Source organism: Rattus norvegicus, chromosome 7 (assembly GCF_021556685.1).
Source record: "Rattus norvegicus strain SHRSP/BbbUtx chromosome 7, alternate assembly SHRSP_T2T, whole genome shotgun sequence".
Lineage (NCBI taxonomy): Eukaryota > Metazoa > Chordata > Mammalia > Rodentia > Muridae > Rattus > Rattus norvegicus.
In genome coordinates this window covers 63,460,895-63,486,547 of record NC_141540.1, presented here as the reverse complement: position 1 = coordinate 63,486,547, position 25,653 = coordinate 63,460,895, and the positions used below count along the sequence as shown (strand labels likewise).

General features: G+C 45.4%; 1 protein-coding gene across 14 annotated transcripts in view; it reads right to left on the bottom strand.

The window, feature by feature from the left end:
• Positions 1 to 12,181: 12,181 nt before the first annotated feature.
• Positions 12,182 to 25,653, bottom strand: part of Saxo6 (stabilizer of axonemal microtubules 6) — a 36,418-nt gene continuing 22,946 nt past the window's right edge. For 6 of the 14 annotated variants that reach the window (XM_087557268.1, XM_087557270.1, XM_087557271.1 and 3 more), the window contains 7 exons: positions 24,020 to 24,195; positions 22,786 to 23,091; positions 21,893 to 22,002; positions 21,697 to 21,806; positions 16,630 to 16,879; positions 14,747 to 14,806; positions 12,182 to 13,118 (listed from right to left, as the gene is read on the bottom strand). In XM_087557268.1, coding sequence (XP_087413394.1) covers positions 13,006 to 13,118; positions 14,747 to 14,806; positions 16,630 to 16,879; positions 21,697 to 21,806; positions 21,893 to 22,002; positions 22,786 to 23,091; positions 24,020 to 24,195 — 1,125 coding nt within the window. In that variant the 3' untranslated portion in view covers positions 12,182 to 13,005. Of the gene's footprint in view, positions 13,119 to 14,746; positions 14,807 to 16,629; positions 16,880 to 21,696; positions 21,807 to 21,892; positions 22,003 to 22,785; positions 23,092 to 24,019; positions 24,196 to 24,521; positions 24,552 to 25,653 lie in introns of all 14 variants that reach the window. The other 8 variants (XM_087557264.1, NM_001017459.2, XM_087557262.1 and 5 more) reach the window with 3 other exon arrangements.

Sequence of the window (25,653 nt, the reverse complement as noted above, 5' to 3'; positions counted from 1 at the left end):
TTTCCTAACGTGTTGCTGGAACGCCTTCTTGGCCTCATAGTAGAAAACAGTAAAGGTGCAGGAGTCCTGAGTGCACTTAAGAGCTATAACATGCTTTCTCCATAAGACACAGGACAGTTTCTTATGCTTATTTTTTCCAAATATTACCTGGAGGGAGGGGTATCTTAAATAATAAAATCATAGACAAAATAGAAACAAAAAAATCAAAATGTACAATACATCCACAAAACAGCGCAATTTAATAAAAAAGTTAAAAAGTGTATCGTTTATAGTTTGAGAGTTGAAACAAGAACGCAGGAGATGATTGTGGTGGTGGGTATTGTCAGCTTGACAGAATTTAGGATGACCCGGGACATGGGCCTCTGGGTGTGCCTGAAGGTGAGACCTGTGTAAGTGGAGAAAGGGAAGAATGCTGCCTGAAAGTATTCATTGCTTTCCGCTCCTGAGTGTGGGATCAACATGGCTGCTGCTTCAGGTTCCTGCTGCCAAGGAGCCCTTAACCGAGAGCCAAAGTAAACCCTTCCTCCTCTAAGTCGGCTCTGTCAGAGTATTTAATCGCAACGAAGAAAGAAATTCAGCCCAGCTGTGAATGTTCACAGGTCTCTGTGCTCTATCCACTTCTACAAATAACCCCAAAAGTCCCATCCGTGTTGATTTTAGAGTTACAAATTAAATGTTAGCAGAGATGAGTTCATACACAGAATCATAATGAGTTGACTTTATGTATGTTTAAAGGAAAGAGTGGGCATTCTTGAGACGCGTAGGTTCCAGAAGGGAGACTCCTAGCCAAAGTACAAAACAAACAGTGTCTCATTTCATAGTCCAGTTAGGTTAGAGGGAGTCTGGGTAGAATCCAGTGGACAGCACCCACTAAAGGCCTCTGTCAACGTTTGTTAGGTATCTTTCTTAGGAATGGTTGGAACAAGAGTTTAGTTGCTGTGATTAGAGACCAAAGTGGAGACATGGAGGGAGGGAAGACAAGATTGTTTTAGGACGTTCGACTGTGCTGTTCACAGGTGAATATGTTCAACATCGGTATGAAGGTGTTGAGGAAGTTGAAGAGTATTTTCTCTCATGCTGGTTACACAGCTCCTAGATCAAGTGCCTGAAACATCATAATCCCTACTGGGTGTCCATCATCCTGATAGAACTGGGAGGGACTTTTGAAGTTGCGAGCCAATGTTTCAACTGACAAAGAAAAGTTGAGGCCAAGAAACTTGAGGACCCTGTCTCGATCACACAGCCAGCTAGTGGCAGGACTATTCGAAAGAAGCACGGAACTCCTTCCTACTTCAATATCCCTTCCTCTGTATCATGTGGGTTGAAGCTAGGTGATAACTGGAAGTAATAGGGACCCAAAACATTGTCGACACCGTTACAAGGGGGCTTCAGTAAAAAGGGGCTGGGTGGACTTCCCAAGTGAAGAAAGCAGCATACAAACACGATATAGAGAGCATAGCCCCATCTTTACAGAATAAAAATAGTTACCTGGCATTGAAAATACTGAGTCACTCCACAGTTAAAGCGGTTTTCTCTGCAGGCAATCTTCACTTCACCAGCATATTTTATTTTATTTCACTTTATTGTAGGTGTGTGTGCGTGTGCATGTGTGTGTGTATGTATATGTGTATGTATGTATGTATGTATGTATGTATGCATGTATGTATGTATGTATGTATTTCCTTTGTGAAGAGGAAGAGGAAAGAGATTCCATCGCTGTTAGAGGTGGACTAAAGAACATGTCTAATGAGGCAGTCAGAGGGCTCCAAACAGCAGACTCCTCTGGAAGATGAAGAGAGGATGGCTACGGTGAAATGGCCGAAGGGAAGACAGTGAGAAAAAAGAGGGAAGTATTCCCACTGTGGGGGGAACCAAGGATGCCCGAAACAAACCACAGATAATCTGGTGATTAATAAGCCAAGTCCCTACTGAGAAAGAAAGTGACTCTGAGATTTGTAATATCAAGAACAAAGGGTTTCCTGCCTCCCCCACAGACCCAGCTCACACTCCCCCAGGCACGCACTGGCAGCGGTAGCTGGCTCCTGCTGCAAGCTCGGTTTGGAAACCACTAAGCCCCTCTGTGCTAACTTCCTCGGGGCTTTTAAGGAATTGATGGACTGACAGGCAGAGATAAGTCAAACCTAGCAACAGGCTCACAGAGCTACTGCAGCGTGTCCTGGGGAAAGGCAACTTCGGAGGGCAGGCATCTGGGGGAAACTCTCAAACCCATTTTATGCTGCTTGTATATTTCTCTCTTTAAAAAAATTTTATTCATTTTATATTATGTGTATGAGTCATTTTTAACCTTGAACTATGAAATATTTTATCATTTTTTCCTTTTTTATTAATCATTTTATTTATCTACATTTCAAATGATATCCCTCTTCCCAATTTCCCCTCCACAAACTTCCCATCCCATCCTCTCTCTCCCCCTTCCCCTTGGCCTCTATGAGGGTGCTCCTCCACCCACTCACCCACTCCCACCTCACCACTCTAGCATCCTCCTATGCTGGGGCATCAAACCTCCACACGACCAAGGGCCTCCCTTCCCATTGAGGCCAGCACCTGACTAATACAGATGCAGATACTCACAGCCAACCATTGGACTGAGCCTGAGGACCCCAATGAAGGAGTTAGAGGAAGGACTGAAGGAGCTGAAGGGGATTGCAACCCCATAGGAAGGACACTATCAACTCACCAGACCACCCAGAGCTCCCAGGGACTAAACCACCAACCAAAGAGTACACATGGAGGGACCCATGGCTCCAGACACATATGTAGCAGAGTGTTTTGTTCACATGCCTATGTGCACTTGTGTAGTTGGTGCCCAAGGAAGTCAGAAGAGGGTGCTGGATCTAGAAGTGGGGTTACAGATGGTTGTGAACCACCATTCAGCCACTGAACCTGGGCCTTCTGCAAGAGCAGCAAGTGTTGTTAACCTCTGAGCCATCTCTCCAGCCCCGTGTATAATTCTCTTAAGTAAGCTTCATTCCCTAGCCATGTCTAGAAATAGGAACCATGGCATCTGCCTATGTCCTGCTGGTCCTGCTGGTCCTGCTGGTCCTGCTGGGGCTGGTGCTGTTGCAGCTGCTGGTACTGCTGAGGCCAGCAAACCCCCCATTCCTCCCACACGCACAGTGGCCATCTTGAGAAATTAGTGGACAAGAAGAAATAGATACGGGATCTCATTAGGCAAGCTTCAGGGGCAAGTTCACTTTTCTTTCTCAGACTTACAGTACTTTGAAAAACCAGTGAAGAGCTTTACCATTCTAAAACATAAAGCATGAGACTTTCAACCTGGATATCATTTGGTCGCATAGCGTTATAAATGTCCCCTCCCCACCCCCATAAGGCTCCTTTCTAGGAACTGTTTCAAATGTCCTCGGAAAGCAAAAACCACCTCTGCTCACACACATCCCACCAACTGCTCACTCTCCTAGCAAGCAAACTATCTATCTTCCGTCACGGCCCGCCACAGACACCTAACAGCCATTGCTATTGTCCTCACAAGGTCATTGGTGACACTGAGACCCTGGTACCACAGTATATTGATGTTTAAAAAAATATGTGGGTTTTATAGGTAAGAGGATTGACAGGACACGCTTCTCTCTCACTGGAAGGCCTGAGAGAAGGGCTCCTTCTCTTCTCTATACAAAATAGCATAAATCTGACACAGACGTGGTGGCTCGCATCTGTAACTCTAGTACTCTTGAAACAAAGGTATGGGTGTTGTATAAGTTACAGAGCCGCCTGGACTACAGCCAGGCCTAGGCCAGTCTAGGATTCGATCTGAGACACTGTCTCAAAACGGGCCCCTCATCACTTACTAAGTTATGCTGTCTTAATGAAACAGCCCACGAAAATAACTATAATAACCTTGTCTTTGGTGATTCAGTGCTGCCACCTGGCTCCTGCTACCTCAGGGACCCAATTAAACACAACACATTTTAATTCATCCCACGAGCAGCAGGTCTCCAACCCTAAGGCCTGGCACAAGAAAAACGGTGACAGCAAACATGGGGATCCCTCTCTCTCTCCACTCCGTGTCTTACAGGATTAGTGAAGGGCATGTCTTCTGAGCCTTCCCTTCCAAAGAATTGGGTTTTACACATAGTAAAACCACTTGAATATTATAATTTCCCTGAGCCCTAAAGTTCCTTCATCAGCAGTAAGCCAAGGGATACCAGGCATCTCCTGTTCAACAGGCCGTCTGTGGACCGAATGCTCCAGTCAACCACTCAAACGCTTGCTTGATGCCCTTTTCACTGTGTGAGTCTCCCTATTAGGCCTAGAGTCTCCATCCAGAGGGTTCATGTTAAACTCAGCCTGACCCAGTTTTAAAGCTTCTTACACCATTATCCCACCCCCTTAAAATCCATTCCTATAAATATTCCCCAGAGTCATGCTTGAACGAGTTAGCAAGCTCCGGAAGCTCCCTAGTGTAGCATACCTTGTGGGCTACACTTTCTACCTCCCCTCTAGGAACTGATTTGCCTTAAGTCTGATTATAGCTCTAAAAGTGACAGTTTGTGGTCCCTTAAGTGACATCAGGACTGTCTGGCAGGCCTAGTATCTCCTTTAAGGAAAGTCACCAAGGGTGACCATTAAGGATTAATCCCCTCAGTCAAAGGCAGAGAGGGTGATATTACAAGAGGGACTGGAGGGTGTGTCCTCTGCTAAGGTGAGGAGACTACTTCTCTGGGAAGATCAAAACCTTTTAGAATCTGAGGGTTCAAAGTCCTCGGTCTCTCTCAGTAGGGTCCCCTGACACCCACATCCCCATCTCAGGTTACAGGACTCCCTTCTGTACTAATCAGTTTCCTTACTTTAACCAGGGATACCCTGGGGGCTAGGATTTGAATTTCCCCTGTAATTAAATCAGCTTTATAGTGAGGGTTTGGTTTTACGTTCTGCAGCCTGGGCTCGATGGCTGCCAGAAGGAAGGCTCTTCCTCCAGGGCACACTTAGAAGCCTTTAGATTGTCTTGCTGCTGTCAATTGTTCTGTTGAGTTCTTTCTTCCTCTGTCCCAGCATCCTGAGATGCCAGAAGCTAATCTTATCACAGCCATTCTTTTCCTTTGTCAGTTTATCCAGAAATGTTAGAAGCATCCAGCCAGTATCATGATTTTCCTCATGTTTCCACGAACTATCAAAATTCTTATCCACAGTCACAAGCCCTTAAATACGTCTAACCATGGGCTTTCAGGGTTCTTCGCACAACCAGAAGAGTTAACTGTGTTGGTGAGCTGCAAAGCCTATTCCAGATACTTAACCGATTCATCCTTAAGACCTCGTTTCTCTAGAACCATTCCTGGTACAGCAGATCCGCGCTAGGCAGGGTTCTCTAAAGGAACAGAGCTCAGGAGGACAATATAGAAACACATTCATCATAAACCTGTTAGCATGGCCTACCTAACGGGCTGCGGGATGAGCAGTTCAACAACGGCTATCTCCATACAGAAGGGTCAAGGATGTGGTAATGGTTCAGTCCATGAGGGTGAACCATGGGCGATCTCAATACAGGGCTAGAGTCCTAGGAAGGTCCTGGAGAGCTTCGGGTTTCCAGTCTACAGTGAAGCCCCGGAGAAGTAGGTTTTACCACCACTGGAGGAATGACTCAGGAACGGGATTGATGAACTTGCCAAGGAGGGTGAAGACAAACAGGCAACAAGAACAAAACAAAACAAAACAAACGCTTTTTCCAGGTCTTTTTATATAGGCTGTCACTAGCAGGTGTGGCCTAGATTCCGGATGTTTCTCACTTCACATGATCCAACCAAGAAAATCCTTTACAGAAGTGCCCAGATGCTTCTGTTTTAGTTGACTCCAGGTGTGGGCAAGCGACAAGCAAAAACAGCCATCACGTTTGCTGATCACACTTTCTGAGGCGGCTTGGGCTTAGTCAACCTACAGTTAGCATGCTCAGGCGCAAGAGCTCGGAGAACTTAAGCCCAGGAGCACACAGCTAACACCTGGCCGAACCAAGATTCACACGTCCCGCTCCAATTTCTAGCATCTGTTCAGAGTGTTGAAGAAAACCTGCTAGAGCAGCGGTTCTCAACCTTCCTGACGCTGCGACCCTTCAACACAGTGCCTCATGTCGTGCCGGCCCCCAACCATGAAATTTTCATGTTGGTACTTCATAACTGTAATGTTGCTACTGTTATAAATTGTAATGTGAATATCTGATATGAAACCCCCACCCCCAAAAGGGTCAAAACCCACAGGCTGAGAACCACTGTTCTGTAGGAAGACAATGGAGGCTGGATCGTGCATCCAGAAGAGGGGACAGCAAGTCAACGCATTTCTAAATACATTGACTGTGCACCATCACGCCTGGCTTTTAGGGTCCTTCAGAAGCTAAGGAAAGGTGATTTCTAGAGTCCTAAAGCAACTGACTTGTATGTTGAGACTCAGAAGGAAACATGTCCCTAATGGGCAAAGTATATGCCCTTTAAAGCAGGCGTGCCCCTGGCAGAGAAGTGGACGCACAGTTCTTGTCTTCTTATCTTACTTTTGCACGTGTCTCTTAGAGCGATGGTGGAGGGTGACAAAAGGAGAGTGTTGAGTCACTTCTCACACACACTCAAACCATGCCTAGACTGTGGCTTGGATGGGCTTCTGTCATCTGTGGGTAGGAGGCCGTTTAACAAAGGGAATGGGACACAGGAGAAGGTGAGACTTTCCAGCTCTCCTTGGGGGACAAGGAGGAAATGACGACTGCCTGTCACCAAGAACCCATGACGTATAAGTGGAAAGTAGCCTTTCTCCTTATACAGAATGAACAGAAAAGTAGAAGCCAGCATCTATAAGACCTTCAACTTGCCGCCAAGGCTTAACTGTGGTACACATTGCAGGTGGTCTGTGGAGCTTTGCATGCAGTTTGAGTAAATGAATGAGTGAATGAGTGAATGAATGAGTGAATGAATGAATGAGTGAAGGAATAAGTGAATGAATGAGTGAAGGAATAAGTGAATGAATGAGTGAAGGAATAAGTGAATGAATGATTGCATGAATAAAATGAGTGAATGAATAAATGAATGAGTGAATGAGTAAATGAGTAAGTGAATGAGTGAATGAGTGAATGAATAAATGAATGAGTAAATGAGTGAATGAATAAATGAATGAGTGAATGAGTAAATGAGTAAGTGAATGAGTGAGTGAATGAATGATTGCATTAATAAATGAATGAGTGAATGAATAAATGAATGAGTGAATGAGTAAATGAATGAGTAAATGAGTGAGTGAAGGAAGGAGTGAAAACCGCCACTGAGCCTGCATAAAGAAGATATCCAGTCTTTCCAGCACTCCTCCATCAAAAATACATTGCTGTCTTACGGCCCCTATTGAGCTGTGTATGTTCTGTCTCCACTGCTCGGAGCTTCAATTGCTCCAAATTATAAAATAAATGTGGACAGATTTCTTCCCTGTGTCTCCTCACCTGGACTGTGACTGATCAGAGGAAATGGCACAGTCTTGGAACATGGATTCACTATATTTGTCAATTCTCGGCCACAATTCACAGAAGCCAGTTTGAATGTTGCTAAATCCCGAGTGTACATTCTCCACGGGCGAATGCTTTCTTTTTTTTTCTTTTCTTTTTTTTTTTTTTGGTTCTTTTTTTCAGAGCTGGGGACCGAACCCAGGGCCTTGCGCTTCCTAGGCAAGCGCTCTACCACTGAGCTAAATCCCCAACCCTCTCCACGGCGAATGCACTTTGGCAGTTCTATCTTTGCAAAACTGCAAGGCAAACTCTCCAATGACAGAACCAGAGTAAGCTTCATGGCGCAACCCGTTTGCAATTTTGTGTTGGTTTCCCCGTCGTCGTCTGTCTTGACCCGAATACATTTTTAATGGGAACATCACACGCTAAGGTAGTCATTGTGGGCAATTTTCCTGAGTGAAAACAGGGTCTGAACCCGGACTCTCACTGAAGTCTGAAAAAGTCATCTATGTTTTCCCATAATACATGGCATTGAGGTTAGCTTTTTTCTTCTTCTTGCAATCACAGGGCTTCGTTTTTGGCTCATTCCTCTTAGAAATAGCTAGAAGCACACATAGGAAGCCTTTGATATTGGACACACACTCATTCACGGAGCGGGCTGGCCAATCTTTCACCAGCAGTCTCCGGGGCTCCTGCATCTGCTTCCTGACTCAGGCCTGATAACATCTCCAATTCAGGGTTACACTAATCAGCTTTGCATGCCCCAGGTAATTGATTCCGCCCTGCGTAATCGCTGAGTCACAACACTGTAGTCAGAATCTCTTTTTGCTCTTTACCACATAACGGAAATAGACAAATCATTTCAGCATCTCTTCCCAAAACTGCCTCTCTCTGTGAACTGAATGTAGGTCATAAAAGATAGGTCTGTGCTGAGATGCCATAGTTTCATGTCAGGGCACTGCGTCCCCCGTTTTCTTATCCTGAGTGTCCCTGAAATGAGCCCTTTTCGTCTACTGTTTGCATTAAAAAAAAAAAAAAGCTGCCAATAAAATATTTTGAGCTGAACATTTTTGAATGGCATATGTAAACTCCTTTATGGGTATTAATTACACCGTTTAGCCTTCAGACTACAGGGGCTCATTGGCAGATGAAGACCACGGGTTAGTCTGGTTCAAGGAGGAACTGAGATCAGACTACAGGCTATTCTAACCCAAAGCCAGCAGTTCCCGAAGTGTCGTAGCCGCAGATGGATCTAGACGATTGTACAGAGTCTTAGGCCCGTCGCTGGGCTGACCTAGCATGGATGCTCCTGTGGGAGACCACTCACTGCCTTGCCACCTACGGCCCATTCTGTTCCTAGATAGATTTTGCCCAATAAAGAAAACTAGAGCCAGCCTTCGTGTGTGCCAAGAGTTGTACGGTGTGACTGACGTTGCAGCTGCACGTATCTCCTGGATGTTCTCTCCATCCGGGAGACGTCCAGATAGAACAGCAGCGATGGATGGAACGCGGCTGTGGAGAGCGGGTGCACTGCCTCTCTGGGAGGGAAATCAGAGATGCTCTGAGGAACATGGCTCACGGATGGGGCAGCTGCAAACTGTTGATGGTTTAGCAACCTGTTTACAGGTTTACTGAGTACTTAACGAGGAGCCCTAAGCCTGCTCCGGCATACTATGAGACACAGAATGTATGGAGAAATTTCCCAGCATAATCTGAATATTCAGTTTGGCTTGAATTGATGTGAATCCCGCCCAATATCACTCTGCTTGTTGGGATCAGGACCTGACTCTCAAAGGTAGTTCAATGTCCCCCAAATCTTCATTTCTCACTGTTCCCAAGGAAATGCTCTGACAGAGTTTGGGGCATCATAAACCTATGAATTAGACGAGTGGGTGAGCCACTGGCAGAAAGAAAATGGACGCCACCTTAAGGGTAGCTGCTTGCTTTTATCTGCTGTAGATCAGTACTCTCAGGACTGGGGAGCTGTCCCTTGCTTGGGAGCCCCAGAGCTGGAATATGAACTGGGACAAAGGAAGCTTGGTTCTGAAAGTGAGGGAGGGCAGACCTTTCTGTGCCTATACTCACCATAGGAAAAAGACATGTCTACACTTGGTCTAGGTCACCACTACAACCATGAAAGCCCAGCCACGTAAAGCAGGCCCATTGGTCTGCTTTAAATCTGCAGGATGAACTGGAGGGCTGAGCTATGGCGAGCTACGATATGGCAGACAGAGAAATCATTCCACTTTGGGAAATAGAATAATTATATTATGGCAGCCTGACAAATACTAACTAGGCCCCAAACACACCGTCAGACTACAGCCCAGCACATGCAAAAGCACCCTAAAAATATCCCAGATCAACTCCATGCTCATCCACCATTTTAGACTATCTGTTCGCTAAACATCCAGAAAGATCAATACATTTTCTAACTGTGCTGTGTCTACTGTACGTAGACACAATCACAGCAAAGGTGCATACACAGTGTGTCCTTTAGCCGCCCGGGAAGGCTAGCTTTGAGCGATACTGCTCTACAAAGGACAAACCAACTTTGTGTATAAACTTGCTTTAATCCTGAGTCCATTCTCATGATAACTAGTGCCCAAATTCTCTCGTTTTCCTGACTAAAAGGTATTTTATCTTCCAAGAAGTCAAGGAGAAAAGCTAACTCCCAAATGAATCAACCAGAAATATGATTCATAGTAGATATTAAATGTGAGCAAAAACACTTCAGAGAAAGAGTGTAGGTGGAATACAAGAAAGAAGGTCTAGGTTTAACTCACTGGCCAACAGGGTCTTGAGCCAAGTTATTAAATTTGTCTTATTTATAAAACAAACATGATTATGCTCAAATTGCATATTTCCTACTAATAGACCCAACATACTTGTGTTATTAATTGTTCTTCAAATGTTAACTTGGAATTCAGACCCCATCCAAAGATCAGCATGCAAACTGTGTCATATATGTATGCACACATATGCAAACCATGTTATATACGTATGTACACATATGCATTTGTCCAGGGGAACATAGAGAAGTCAGCTCCTAGAGTGGATGTGGGGCTGAAGAGAGGAGGAGCGTGTGCATTTGGGGAAAAAACCTCTTACAGAGATTTAATTTTAAATGTTCTGTCCTGGGTCTGGCTCTTGAAATGCCAACCTAGACAAAAATGCAAACTCACCAGGTTATTATTATACCGGTTTGGCCATATTGTCCCTCTAACACATATGCTCAAAATAAATAAGTAATACTTAATGTATACTAAAGTCAGAGATGATGGCCCGGTCTAACCCATGGCAGAGGCCAGTGCATGTCTAAGAGTTCCAGGACAGCCAAGACTACACAGAGAGACACTGTCTCAGGGGGTGGCAAAACTTTTTAAAAAGTTATACATAGGTAAACAAAGGCAGGAGTTTCTGAAGAGAACAGAAAGCACAGCTCCTCACAAGGGCTCACAGTGCAAATAGCAAATATGTTTGGTGTTGCCTCAAACTGCAAGCGATCCAAGTTTGCCAGTGGGTAAATAACTTAAAAAGGAAACATCTGCACCAAAGTGCGAGTGATCTCGAAAATGCAAGTGAAATCCAGAGAAACGTTTTCTGAACTGTGAGTTGTGGCTGCCTTGAGGACCAGGAACCACCGCCGAGAACCACACCTTGGTGCCTGCACTGGTTTCTAAGGTGGAAATCTGTCCAAACTCATCAAGCTATAATCACAACAATATCAGCTTGTTAAAGCAAGCCTAGATAAAATTGATTTGAAGTGAATTCAAACTCACAGCTCCTTCTAGATACTGGGAAACGTCACAGCCTGTTCTCATTACTAAGACTCCAGGAGAAAGACTGAGGCCTTTCTCCTCGGGTGCATTTTGCTCCCTGGATTGTCCTTGGATGTGATCCTGCGCCTCCCCTGTTAAACATTTCCATTCAACTTGTAAGACATGCTCATTCTGGTTGGATGACAGGTCATAGCTAGAGGGCCCAATCTGGTAAGGGACAGGTTTGAGTGCTGTCCTCGGGGTATCTATCCTGAGTCTAGATAGTACCTTCTGCCTTGACCTCATGCTTTCCTAGACATGACCTACAGTGCCAGGCAAATGTGTGTGTAAATTGCTCTGTCCTCAGAAAGGGCTGCTGTGTTAATATTTAGTCAGTCTTCCTTGGAACATGCTTCCCTTGTTACGTTCCTGTGGATAACTGAAACTGAGGTTGTCTCAGCATCCGACTGAAGCCAGCCTCACTCTTTAAGGTCTTCAAATCCCAGGTCTTGCAAACAGATCTGTTTAGGCCAGCCAAGGTCAAGGCCTGCTGACAAAACATGCCCTCCAGAGGCGCACCCCAGTAAGCTCATTCTTGCAGCCAGGCCTCCCTCCCTCTGGGTCTCCTCTGCTCAGGAAGAGAGATATCAAATGGGCTCCACGCTTCCAACGCACATCTGGGGATGTCATTGAAGGTGCAAACCTCGTCAGGCAAGCAGGCACCTGCCTGTAATTCCAGGACTCAGGGAGGCTAACAGGGAGGATGGGAATGGATCCGGAGTGAGTTTGAGGACAGTCTTAGAAACAGAGAGCCCCTGTCTTGGTCAAAACAGAAGAAAATCCAAACCCTAGCAAGCAGTTTGCATCACCATTACAGAGATTGTGTTTATGAAAGCCACTCTTACTAGAGACTTAAATCTATCCTCATTTGTAAACAACAGTTAAATATCTCCTGTAAAAGAAAAACAGAATCACCAGGTTGGTGTTAAATTTTTTAATGAATCTTTTTAAAACCTTGTATTTGTGCAAAAAAACCCCAAATACTGTAGACTCGGTTTCACTGCATTTAGCAGCTGCAATGGTAGAATGATTTCTGATTAACCAGTCCTAACAGAACGCTTCTACAAGGTATTTACTCCACATGATAACTCTGAGGAAGCCAAGTGCATTTACTTTTCAGTCTACAAAGTTTCAATTCTCCATTACACAAATAATTTCTCAAAATCTAGACATTATTCAAATGTATGCCAATTATACAAATAAAATGCATAAAAAGATCAAAAATATACATATTCTCTCAGCAAATTTTGTTACATAAATAAGAAAATATGTACAGCCAGATTTTCAAAGTCCAATCATCTTAACACTGCACCTGTGTATACAGAAGGTGCTAATAAAAAGTGGCAGATTCCTTTCATGACACCTACAGCTATTAAAATGCCTAAAACCAATCTGAGAGGGGATTAAGTTGGAAGACCTTAATTTTGAGTTCATTTATCCCTTTAGAATATTCTCCAGACAGATGACCTTCACACGTCTCACAGCAACCCCGACACCTGCTGCAGAAGACAGAGTATGAAGAACTACACAATCTACGCCTTTGTCCTCAGACAAGTGCAAAGGACTTCTCAAAGACTTAAACTTGGACACCGCTACATTACAGTTTTCTGGGTAAGACGAGCCACTGAGAACTCAAATTATCTGAGTCAGAAGCGTTGGAAGAAAATCCACACCCTCCAGAGATCTTTACACAACAAGCAAGGAAAGATGAGGCCCACTTTTCTCTAGGTCAGATGAGCAGGTTTACGGTTTGCCCCAGAAATTCTCCTTTCTTTTCTGAGCTCGGGCTAAAGTCTGGAAAGCCTGGAGGCTGGAAACCGCAGAGCGAGCGGAGATCTCAGACAGTCTGTCTGCATCTGTAAAGAGAATCCCAGGGTTACATCCGGGGGAAAACATCTACAGGACAACATTGTGCTTAATGTGCTACTGCCAGGAAATTGAAGCCGCCTAGGCTGGACATTGATGCTGGATCTCTGAGGAAACAAGGAACCCAGTAAGGAACCCACCTAGGCTCGACGTGGATGCTGGATCTCTGAGGAAACGAGGAGCCCAGTAAATGGAGCGTTCAGCTCATCATCCTTCATGGCCATTTTCCAAGTTCATCAGAGGTCAAACATGCCACTGTGATGGGAACTTTTTACATCATTGGAATCCCATCATGTCATTGATTAAGCACAGTTTCTGATTTCAATGCTTGGGGGTGGGGTCCTACTTTCAGAAGAAAACAGTTTGGAGCAAAGAACGATTTTCAATTTAAAAAGCAAAGTGCTGGGGCTGGAGAGCTGGTTCAGAAGCTACAGGCACTGACTGCCATTCCAAAGGTTCAGAGTTCAATTCCTAGCATCCACCCTGGGTGGCTCACAACCATCTGCACCTCCAACTCCAGGGGACTCCAATGCCTCTGGCCCAAGGGCACCTGCATACGTGTGCACATGCTCACATACACATTACCAATGTATCACCAAAAGTGATAAAAAGGAATATTTTCAAAATGCTGTGTTTTAACATGGTTTATTATATCACTTTTTGAAAATCTCACTAAATGTAGGGGCAAGTATTTGGCAATATGCTACCCTTTTCCCAGTACTGAAACTCCATATTCTGAGTAAACAAACCATCAGATATTTACAAAGACGGTTTATCCATCAAGACAGAAAGCAGGAGGAGATTCAAAGCGTCCAGATTTGTATTTCAGGACATAACTTGCTTTCCAGTTCACTGAATAAAGAGCTACAAGCTTACTAAAAGAGAAAAACCTTCTAATGAACTTAGCATCCAATATAAAGAGCATTAAATTTAAATTTATTTCCCAACTCAAAGTCAATAAATTCAGGAATTATTGCACTTCCTAGATTACAGCCGTGCTTCTCAGAATGGGACAACAGTTATTTTGATGGTTTACCTTAAGACTTTTTTTTTTTTAAAGGTTTATTTATTTTATGTATATGAGTACACTGTAGCTGTCTTCAGACACACCAGAAGAGGGCATCAGATCTTACTATAGATGGTTGTGAACCACCATGTGGTTGCTGGGGATTGAACTCAGGACCTCTGGAAGAGCAGTTGGTGCTCTTAACCCTTGAGCCATCTCTCCAGCCCTACCTTAAGACTTTAAAACTCCTTCCTGCCCAATCAAAAAATTTGACAGAATGAAGACTATACAAGGAGGAAAAAAAGAGTCTAATATCATCAATTACACATATTTTTAGAGATGAGAATGATAATATACAGGCATTTGAAAAAAGTATAAATGGCACATCAGGCCACATTCCTTAGACAGGCGGAAGCAGGCAGAGACATGGCTCTGCTAAGACAAGGGGAAAGACCCCACAGCACACAGTCCAGGGGACTGCTGTGTAAGGGGGAATAACTTCATTCCTATCCCAGGGCCTCGAGGACCTAATGCAGGAACGTCTAGACAAACGCAAACCCTAGTAACGCTCTGCAAAGGGGCGGACGCCGACCTAAGTCACTGCTAACTTACCTTCGTCATTAAAGGCGCCATGTGGAAGTAACTGCGTGTTGTTCATCCTTGGTTTTCCTACTTAAAGAAAAAAGACAGAAGACATTACTCTTTAGCTACTCAACATCACATTAGTAGAATGGTTTGCATGTCTCTCCCTCCAAACAGTCACAGTGAAACTGAAATGCTGCTGTGATCATAGGAGGCTGGACCTTTAGAAGTATACAAGCTGTGACCTAAGGCCATATTGGGGGGAGGGGGGGTCCTGCCACTCCTCCTCTCCACTTCCTGTCAGGAGACCTGACACCTCCACTAGATGCCAGCCCTTCTGCGTGCACCTCCCAGCTTTGAATGCCGTGATACACTCATCTCTGTTCGTTATACACTGCCCAATCTCAGGTGATCTGACACAGCAAGTCAGTAAACCACTCATGAAAGTAAGCCATCAGAAATTTTATCAGTTAGGTTTGTATATTAATGGACACTAACAACATCAAAGGGCCCCTGGGTAATTGTAATGTTTTTAGCAAGTACTTATACTATGACTAGTGCCTAGAACTCTGTCCAGTGATAACATTGATGTAACTTCAAAGAGACAAAGTAGGCCTCTTTTGAGAAGTGAGAACTCTAAATAGACATGTAGAAAGATAACAGAAGCTCACAGGACAAAGAAAACGAAAGCCTAGAAAACAGAACCCAAGTTGGAGAATGGAAAGCAAACAGAGAGATAAACATGGAATTACCCAAGGGGACAGTCTTACATCAGCAGAGTGGAGAAACTAAGAAGCAGCAGCCTGTGTCTGTGCCCAGGTGATGGGGGTGTGGCTGGGGCCACAAGGGACCCGAGAGTCTCAGTCTCCCTGCAAGCTGTACTGAAGGGAAGCCAGCACTCTGAAACCCTTTTTGTGCCATGGCTACAGCACAGCGCCTTCTCCTAATTTACCCAGCTAGACAACTGCCTCTCCCAGGAGTGTGACAAGAATATGCCTAAAGCTTTCTCTTTTTTCTATTTTTCGGAGCTGGGGACCAAACCCAGGGCCTTGTGTTTGCTAGGCAAGCGCTCTACCACTGAGCTAAATCCCCAACCCGCCTAAAGCTTTCTCAAGCTACTGTGACCACATGCCCTGTATCCAAGGACAGAGGCAGTAGAAAGGAAACAGAGAAGGAAGATTGCTACTTAAGAAAACTTCCTAGAAGAACTGATCGGTGGAAAGGTCTACTGGGAACCAGTAGAGTGAGTGGGGAGCACCCACTTCCAAGAAGCATCACTGTAAAGTATCAGTAGGATCTGCATGAATAGACAATCCCAAGGCCGGCAGAGAGCAGCCACCACATAGGAAAGCTGCAGGACAGATGCTGCCGGAGAGCTCAGCTGTGACAGGAAGACGCCCATCAGCAGGGCAATGCCTAACCAAACCCAAGGAAACCAGGATTTCCTTCAATGTGCAACTCTTGAATTCCACAACCCAGCGAGCAGCAGCAGGCAATGTCCAGGGACAGGTTTTGTTGTCCTTCCAGAAAAAGAAGCACCGCTGGCACCTGCAGGTCTCCTGTGCGCCCTGGTAAGACCCTGAGGTGCGCCTTTCACTTTCTGGAGTGAACTGTGAACCTGCGGGCAGCAGCACTGTCCGGTACCCACAGAAATCTGCTCGCTCACAGAAATCTGTCAGCCTGGGTTGTCTATTGAGACCTTGATGAAAGGCAGGAAATTAAAATAAGGAAGAAGGGGAGAGAGGGAGAGGGGGAGGGAGAGGGAGAGGGAAGGAAGGGGATCCATTATAAATTAAAAAGAAAATGAAATCACCTAATAGAACTGACTGGCACACCGTTCTTCTTATAGCAGGGATCTATTAGTATAACACTTTTATTTTTAAAAGATAAGAAATTAAAACCAAAATACTTACTGTTATGCTGAAATTCAGGGTCTCGAAGACGCCCCTGGATCCTGCTGGAAGGATGACAGTAAGGCAGGGTACATGGAGAAGGCTGTCCAGGAGTGTTGGTCTGATGGTCCAAATTTTTCAAAACAGGAAGAGTACCCTCAGCAACTCTGAGCACATTGGCGTCACAATCTTGTCGCAAAGGCAGGGGATCAACTGTTTTCATGCCGGCAGTAGGAGAAGTCAGGAGAGAGAGAGGACGGTGTTTTCCTTTCTAGATAAAAAAACCAAAAAACAAAAGATGCACACATGTGTGCAAAAGAATGGATCAACACTCAAATGTACAACAGTCACAAGTCACAGAAAGTGTGGGGAAAGTGACAGTGTCCCTGGAGAGATGGCTTAACCAGAGACAGGGAAACAGACCTGCAGACAGAAGAGTAAAATGTGCATTAACAGTGCGCTGACCTGACAAAGGTGGGGAGACATCAACAGAGTTGGTTTACACTAGTAAATCCCCCTAGAGCAGTGAGCCGTGAGTTTCATTACGAAGCAGCACAGTGCATATGTAAGTAATTCAGACAGATATAAGACAGTGAAGAGTCTACCTCGCTAGCCATTTTAAATCACAGAAGAAAAGCACTGGAGTCCTAACTGTTCCCTTACCAAACTGTAGAAATTAACTAAATTCATATAATATGCAGTCTGACATCCACGTGGAAAGCAGGAGCCTCCCACAGACCTGCAGGAGCCCAGCAAAGGCAGCAGAAGCCTTACAGCTGAGTCTGCTTTAACTCTGTAGTAATACTGCGGACACTCGCATGAGACGATAACACTGACACAAACCAAGACGTAGTTGACGGATGTATTCTTTATACTGTTAAATAGAAATCAAATGATACAAATCTGGAAATTAGATTTGAACAATAGTATCTGGTTTAAAACTTTAAACAATAGCTAGCTTCTATTACCGCCACTGAACTAAGAGATGCCTAATGCTGCAAAGTGTGTTCACAGTAGAGCTCAGTAAGAACAATTAGACAGAAAAAGATGTACACAAACTGACACAGAGCTAGCATCCAAAAGAGAACAATTAGATTATGAAACCGTGCTTGCCTGTAGGACACCGTTTATGTCTACACTGTCCCAAAGACCTTCAGGACCTCTAACAGTGCCCCTCAGTGTGTCACTGGGAAAACAGTCCTTTCACACTCATCCCAATTTTTAGCTTCTCACAGCAACAATGCTGCTACATCCTAGAGTTCCTGATGATGGAACTCCTTTGCTCTTTTTGGGTGAGTGAGGTGGGGTGGGTGGGGTGTTGAGACAGGGTTTCTCTGTACAGCCCTGGCTGTATTGAAACAAACAAACTCTATAGACCAGACTGGCCTTGAACTCAGAGATCTGCCTGCCTCTGCCTCCCGAGTGCTGGAATTAAAGGTGTGCACCACCTCAGCCTGGCCCGATAGTGCTTTTGATAGACAGTAGCAAAGTCACACCCAGACACAACAGTCTTAACCATTGCTTGGACTTCCACCGTGCCCTCTTGAGCCACAGATGTGACATGTACAATCTCCAACCGGAAGGATCTGTGACCAAAGAGCTGATGGTTTCTTCCCAAGAGAACTTAAGGTCCAGGAAAAGAACATAGATCTCCCATTTGCCTCCCTTTTTCCTGTATACTTAATAAATTAAAGTCACACTTAAAAAGGTTTGTTTTTCTTCCTATATGGCTTAGTCGCTCTGCCATCGTGGTTTTACTACTGTTAAAAGGAGCTGAGTAAGATAAAAGATTTTAATTGAAGGATCCTCAGGTTTAATGAAACTGACTGGGTCTAGTTCTGAACCTCAAGCCTCTTTGCTGGCACACTGTTCCAACTGTTCCTTGAAGAATAACCAGTGACTCCATTTTCTGTGAGTCAAACCCTACTGGCTTTTGCACTTCAGAACTCTGAGGGGCTCCCAACACCATTGGGACAACACTCAAACTCCTCAGCCTACCCACCTTTCCAGCCTCATTTCCTCCCACTCTTCCCTGCAGATCCACTACAACTTCCTCCTCCCCCTCCTTTTCTCCTCCCTCCTCTCCTCCTCCTCCCTCCTTTCTTCCTCCCCTCCTTTTCTCCTCCCTCCTCTCCTTCTCCTCCTCCTCCCTCCTTTCTTCCTCCCCTCCTTTTCTCCTCCCTCCTCCTCCTCCCTCCTTCCCTCCTCCTCCTCCCTCCTTCCCTCCTCCCCCTCCTTCCCTCCTCTTCCCTCCTTTCTTCCTCCCCTCCTTTTCTCCTCCCTCCTCTCCTTCTCCTCCTCCCTCCTTTCTTCCTCCCCCTCCTTTTCTCCTCCCTCCTCCTCCTCCCTCCTTTCCTCCTCCTCCCTCCTTTTCTCCTCCCTCCTCTCCTCCTCCTCTCCTCCTTCCCTTCCTCCTCCCCCTCTCCCTCCCCCTCTCCCTCCTCCTCCTCCTCCTCTCCCTCCTCCCCCCACCTCTCTTTCTCTTAGCACTCAGCACTCTTCCTTGGGGACTCACAAGTACACAGTGGTGGCTGCAGGAGAGGGAGGAGGTATGTTAGGCAGTTATGGTCTCTGGGAAGGAAGAGACATTTTTCTACAGTGCCATGACTGGTAGGCAGCAGGTGCTCTTGTAAAAACCTACTCACACGGATTCTGTTAAGAAACCCTACTAAAACAATGTGGGACCTCACCAAAACAACAAGAGGTAAGAAGAAGGGAAGGAGGGAAGGAGAGAGAAGGAAAGGCAAACTGGAAGAGGCATTAGCTAGAGGCAGGAGATGAGTGGAAGGTGTGTAAGAGAGGGTGATGAGGAGCAAGTATGATAGAAATACACTGTGTGTGTGTGTGTGTGCGTGTGTGTGTGTGTGCGTGTGTGTGTGTGCGTGCGTGTGTGTGTGTGCGCGTGTGTGTGTGTGCGTGTGTGTGTGTGCGTGTGTCTGTGTGTGTGTGCGCGTGTGTGTGCGTGCGTGTGTGTGTGTGTGTGTGTGTGTGTGTGTGTGTGAAAGTTTTCTGAACAGTTATCTTCAACAGATGGGCGCTTATGGGGGTGGGTCTGATGTTAAGTCCTGTTCCCCAATTGGTTCTTGATCTATTAGTAAAGATGTCTGAAGTGTTGGGAGTCCCTTGAAGATCTGAAGTGCAAAGATTTCTGGGTGGAAGGAGGGAGGTGGAACTTCCAGGTCCATGCTGGGGAGGCGAGGGGATGCAATAGGGGAGGGGGACTTTTGCCATGCTTAGCAGGAGGAAAAGGCGACCAGCCATGTGAGATTTTGGGCAGAGCGACCTTAGGCCACTTCTCCTGGTGGGAGGTTAGGGTGTTGAGCTGGGACTAAAGGTAACTGAGGAACTGAAGTTGAGGGCTGATTTAGGGTGTTGTGCTAAGAAAATTGGGAAGGGCACACTAGCAAAAGGAGAGAAGTGCCCAACTATTGAGCCAAGAAGACAGGTTGAAATTGAATGTGTGTGTGTGTGTGTGTGTGTGTGTGTGTGTGTGTGTGTGTGTGTGTGTGTGTGTGTTTCATCCACGGATCTAAGGAAACCTGGTTGGGAGCTGGTAGTGCAGCTCATTCTCAGAGCTTAAGGCGGGGTAGCAAACACTACACACTGCAGATGGCACCATTTCAGTCTCACCAGATACCCACTGCTCTTTACTTCCTTTCTTGGACAGAGCTCTTGAAAGACTTTTGTCTGGAGCCTGGGAATGCAGTCAAACGGTACAGCATTTGCTAACCATGCCCACAGCCATAGGATCAACTCCTACCACTACCAATTACAAACAAGCCTGCAAACCCACAGTGGTTGTCCTAACTTAACCTGTCTTTTCTCTTCAATCCCTTGCATTCCAGCTTTTACAAGATTCTGACTAAGTCTCATCCCTACTGACTTAGCAGCATCAACACTCACTTTTCTTGTGTGTGTGTGTGTGTGTGTGTGTGTGTGTGTGTGTGTCCAGTATCTCTGCAGCCCAGCTTTTCAAGTGTGCACAGTCAGCTCCCATCAACACATCACTCACATGGCTTGTAGGTTTCTCAAGTTGAGCACATCCTAAAGAGAACTCGTGCTATTTCCTGACACGGCTTTCCCATCTCAGTTAAATAGCAATGCCCTTTCTCTTGCTCAGGACAAATTATTTTTAGGTATTCTTTATTCTCCCCATGCTGCCTCCCCTTTCAGCATCCCTCAGCACACACATCCTCAATACATGCAGAACTGGACTTCCTCAGAAGACCCTCACCATCTACCACAACCCATAGCACCATCGAGTCTCCCTGGGTCTGGTAACTGACCGCTAGCTGCTTTCACACTTGCTCCCTGTTGTCCGCTCTCAGTGCAATGGCAGGAGGGACAGCAAACGCGTGAGTCAGATCACGTTCCTCCTCTGCCCTTCTAATACTCCTGTCTCGCCAAAAAGGACATGCTAAAATAAGTTTTCTACTCTCTACAAAGCCCTACACACTTTAGCACAGCACTACCTCTCAAAAACAATTCCCCAGACTATTGTCTGCTCCGGACACTAGAGCGAGCACATGACTGGTCCTCTCACCCTCAGAGACTTCGCGACTCTGTTCTCTCTGCCAGAACAGCGCCGCCCATGCCTAGATCCGTCCTGCATTTTTCAGACTCTGCTTCAGCACACCCTTGCTGGTGAGGACCTCCCTGACCACTTCCTGCTCGTCCCCTGCCTATTTCTCTCACAGCACTGATACTGACACCTCGCTATTGTGTTTAGCTCTTGTGTTTTACCTCCGATGTGACCGTGACCTCCCACTCCACTAGACTGAAGGCTGGAGGAGCCCTGGTGCGGCTTTTGTCTCCAGTGCTGCACAGTGCCTGCAATGTGGCTGGAACACAACTCTCAGACAGCAGAGTGTATGTGTCTCCCTTCCTGACCAGTCACCACTAAGACTATCTGAATGAGGATCAGCAGCAATACAACGTCAAGACCAACTAAATAAGCAAATAAGTCCGAGTGCCTTACTGAGAGTTAACAGGGTTACCTCCCCATACAATAGTCTGAGCCTACATGTCATCTATCCCATGAGACTATGGGACCCAAGAAGAGGTTCCCTCTGAAATACAAACAGCTACCTTAGTAATGCCTTTCTTCAGAGTCTCCAAGCCATCTTGGGAGGATGGTCTCCTCCTTTGCTCCAGGGCTGACGGCTTCGCTTTAGCTGGAGACACTAAGACCGCTCCACCTGGAAAATCCCAGGGAAACTGCATGTCAGTCACGCTAAGCTACAGGCTGAAAGGGCAGATGACAGGTTGCAGGGCTGACCATTACCAACAGCTGGAGTTGTGAGATCATGGTGAGTCCGCTGGATACCGAGCTCTCTCAGTCTTGGTGTCGGAAGTCTGCCTCCCTTCCCTGAGGAAACGGAAGACGTTTCTGACCTAAAGAGTGAGACAATCTATTAGGAAGCCTGTCTTCTAGAAAATATGATCAAAGCTGCATCACCACCATTATGCAGCACTGTAATAAAACATAAACTGTCTAAGAGAAGTCTACTTTCGTTTCAGGTTTACATGCAGGGAGCCTATAACCCCAGTGTTCAGGAGGCAGCCTCAGGAGAGTCATGAGTTCCAAGCCAGCTCTGGCTATATAGGGAAGTCGCTATTTAAAAACAATCCTTTTAAAAATTCGTAATGCATATGGAGTTAGAGAAACTGAGCCTAGGAAGGAGGAAGATCATTGTAAGTCAGCCATCCATAACAAGGAAGTCTTCCGGTTAGCCAGCACCCAAGTTCCCCATTACCTACATCCCTGAATGAACAAAGGGTCTGGCTACAGACAAGTGGACCATCAACTACAGCAAAGCCCCTCCCAAAGCTGTCTGCACAGGAAAGCACCGTTACTGGCTACTCGCAGAAACCACTTTAAAAATATTACAACAGAGTGGCCTTCCTTTCTCGTCTGATATTAGTGAATCCCAGTTCCCCATGCAGTCATTCTCCTGACACAACGATCCTGGCCAATCCTCACCACAGCACCTGGGTGAGAACGCTGATTCCTCCCCACAGTGCACAGTGCCTCATTGCAGTCAGTGTGGGTCAAATCCCAGCACATGCCGTGGCAGTCCCTACAACTCCGTTCTTTATTAGTCACAGCCGCCAGTGCACCGGCACACATCAGGCACGTACCAGAACGTCCTATATGCTGAGGAACTTAGGTCTCACCCTTCTGTCGGTCCGTCTGCCTTAGATGTCTGCATGTCCACTTTCTGTAGCTCTCCTGCACAGACCTGCTTGTCCTTTCCTCTGGCCTCTCTCCCGTCCTCCTCCCCACTGGGCTCCTCCTGGGTATCTTCCTTCTGTGTGCCCTCCGCAGCATCCCAAGCCAACTTCCTCCTGGCCATGGTGGGAGCCTCTGGCAGCTCCAGGCTCCTGATGGTATTTTCCAGGGGCTGTTCTGCCAATGCAACTTTTTTCTCTTCCAGTTTGGTAGGAGGGTGTTTCTGGAGGGTCCTGTGGCTTGTAAGATCTCTGCATTTCAAAAAAAAAAGACTTTATTTGTAAACCTGCATTTGACGTTGTATAGTTTATACCGGCTTAGAGAGTACATGCCTTCTGTCACCTGGTTCCCACCCACGCCGAGGGCCTTGTCTGGGTACTGAAGGCATTGTACAGTACAGTAAAGCTACACCAAGCGGCCACTAAATATTCCAAAAGTAATACAGTGACCTACTTTCACATGTTTACACTTGCACTTCTGGGACAAAAGGGTAAAAGATTATCTGCAAAATGAAAGGACTAACTCCAACTGAGCTAATTTGCCACAACTAAACTCACATTCAGGCACAAGTATGCAGATTCGAACTTTTGTATTTTAGATTCATCTTTCCAAGACATTATTAAAGAGTATTTTGTGAACTTTTAAAGCAAGGTCACATAATAAAATCTATAACTGAATTTGGTGCATGTGATTACATGAGAATGCTCTATTTGATTAGCTACATATCAATGTGTAATTTTCCTTACAAAGAGTTAAATTGTGTTCAGTTTAAAATTTAAAACTGCAGAGAATTCTCTACAACTAGAGGCCCAGTTCCATATGAGCCACAAAAGTCACCAATGAGTGATGATGGATACATACCACTAGCTTATATTCTCATGTTCTTATGGTTGCTCTTAACATTCTGACAGCCCTGGTACACCTATCTTATGGTTATTCTAGTTCTGTTGTCACAAAGAACATTGCAAAAGTGAGCTACCCAGAGCTCTGTATTACTTATACGGAGACACAAACAGCAAGTGTCATACAGCATACTGGCCACAGAGAGTCGGTTTTAAAGTAAGAGACCCATTTGACTGGACAGCAGACTGTGAGTTAGTCAGGTCATTTTCCTTCGTCATCCTATGATGCACGAAAGCTACAACACACTCTGCTCGAGTTCCACAAAGACCATCTCACCCAGCAAGATCCAGGGCTTGGATGTTGCTACTAATGGTGCCTTCCGAGCTTGCGACTGAGGAGACATCCCAACAGCAGTTGCTGTCAGACATAATCTGATTCAGATGGTCCCGAGAAAAATGCGTCCCCTGAACTCGCTTCCGATAGGACTCAGCCTTTTCCCGGAGCTCCTTAACCTAAGCAAGAGTTCAGATGTCTTCCATTATTGTCAAGGCTCTCCTACAAATACTGACAAGTACATAAGAAAGCAAAAGCACAATTACAGCCACAGTCCAGGGGAAAAGGCAGGCAAAGTCACACCACACACACTCATCCCACTGTGCATTTCAAGCAGAAATTAAACAATTAAGCAAAAGCTTAGTGCAGCTGTTTTACTTTGGACTAGTAGGCAAGGAGACATCTGTAGTAGCTAAAAGAAAATTGACAGATGCTTTACTCCGACGGAAATTACACACGTACTCTATGCATTATCATAGTTTTTAAGAACTCAAAAGCAACCAACCTCTGCATACCACATGGCATTTAGAGAACCCTAGGGGAGGAATACAGAGACACACTTAATGAAGGTTAATGCCATAAATGAGTACTAATGGGAATCAATGAGACGCTGTACCTTATTATTCTTCCTTCTAAATATATAGTAACTTGTCAATACAAGTACATTTCTTGAATCCTTAGCACTATTTAACTCAGTAACCAAGACATCTTAATACTGCTCAAGGGTTAGCCACACTCTTGCTGGGCTGTGATGGTGTTGTGATAGGTAACTGACTGCCATCCCTCCATCCCCACCTCTGGAAGAGTGGTTACATGCCAGTGACTCCCGGTCTGGCTTAATCCCCAGCTTTCTGCCAGCTTCTCCTATTACAGAAGACCCCACTAACATTGTGAGATTCCCTCTCCAAATCCCTCAGGTTCCCTTGAAGTCAGCAAAACTTCAACTTTAAAAAAAAAAAAAGGACAAAAGGACAAAAACAAACAACACACTAAGTGTATAATAGAAAATAAGTCCCTCCCAAATACTGATGATATACTCAACAAGACAGTAAGAGTTTTTAAAATCATGAGGAACTATAAACTACTTTGAATTCTCTAATTTGCAAATAATGTACTTTCATATGAAAAGAACCCAACTACCATCTGAAACCTGTTTATTTTATACAAGACACTGCCACCTGCTGGCTTCTCTAAATGTTACCTATGCAGTGAAAGAAAGCTGAATTGTTAAAATTCTGCTTTAAAAGTGTTGTTTGTTATATTTAGTCACTTAAAAACAGAGTTCCCACACTTTTGTAAAGTCTTTTATCCCTTGACAATTTATTTTAGGTGTAGCTGTTAACAGTCTCGGCTTCCCAGGGAGAGATGTCTCATGCGTTACCATCAGGCCTCGCTCTTCGCAGTAGCAGCATGTGCAGAGGCCAGGGTGATCGCACTGAAGCACTGTCTATACTGGTCCAGAGTGGGGACTGAACAGCAGAGGGAAACAGGGGCCAGAGCTATGAAACTCTCATATTCAACAGGCTTACAAGACAAAGGAGGCCAACCTGTATGAAAATTACCACCCTAGCATCGGCACAACCTGTCCCCTGGCAGAAAAACGAGGACATAAACTGAAGGGCAGATTCACAGGCCTC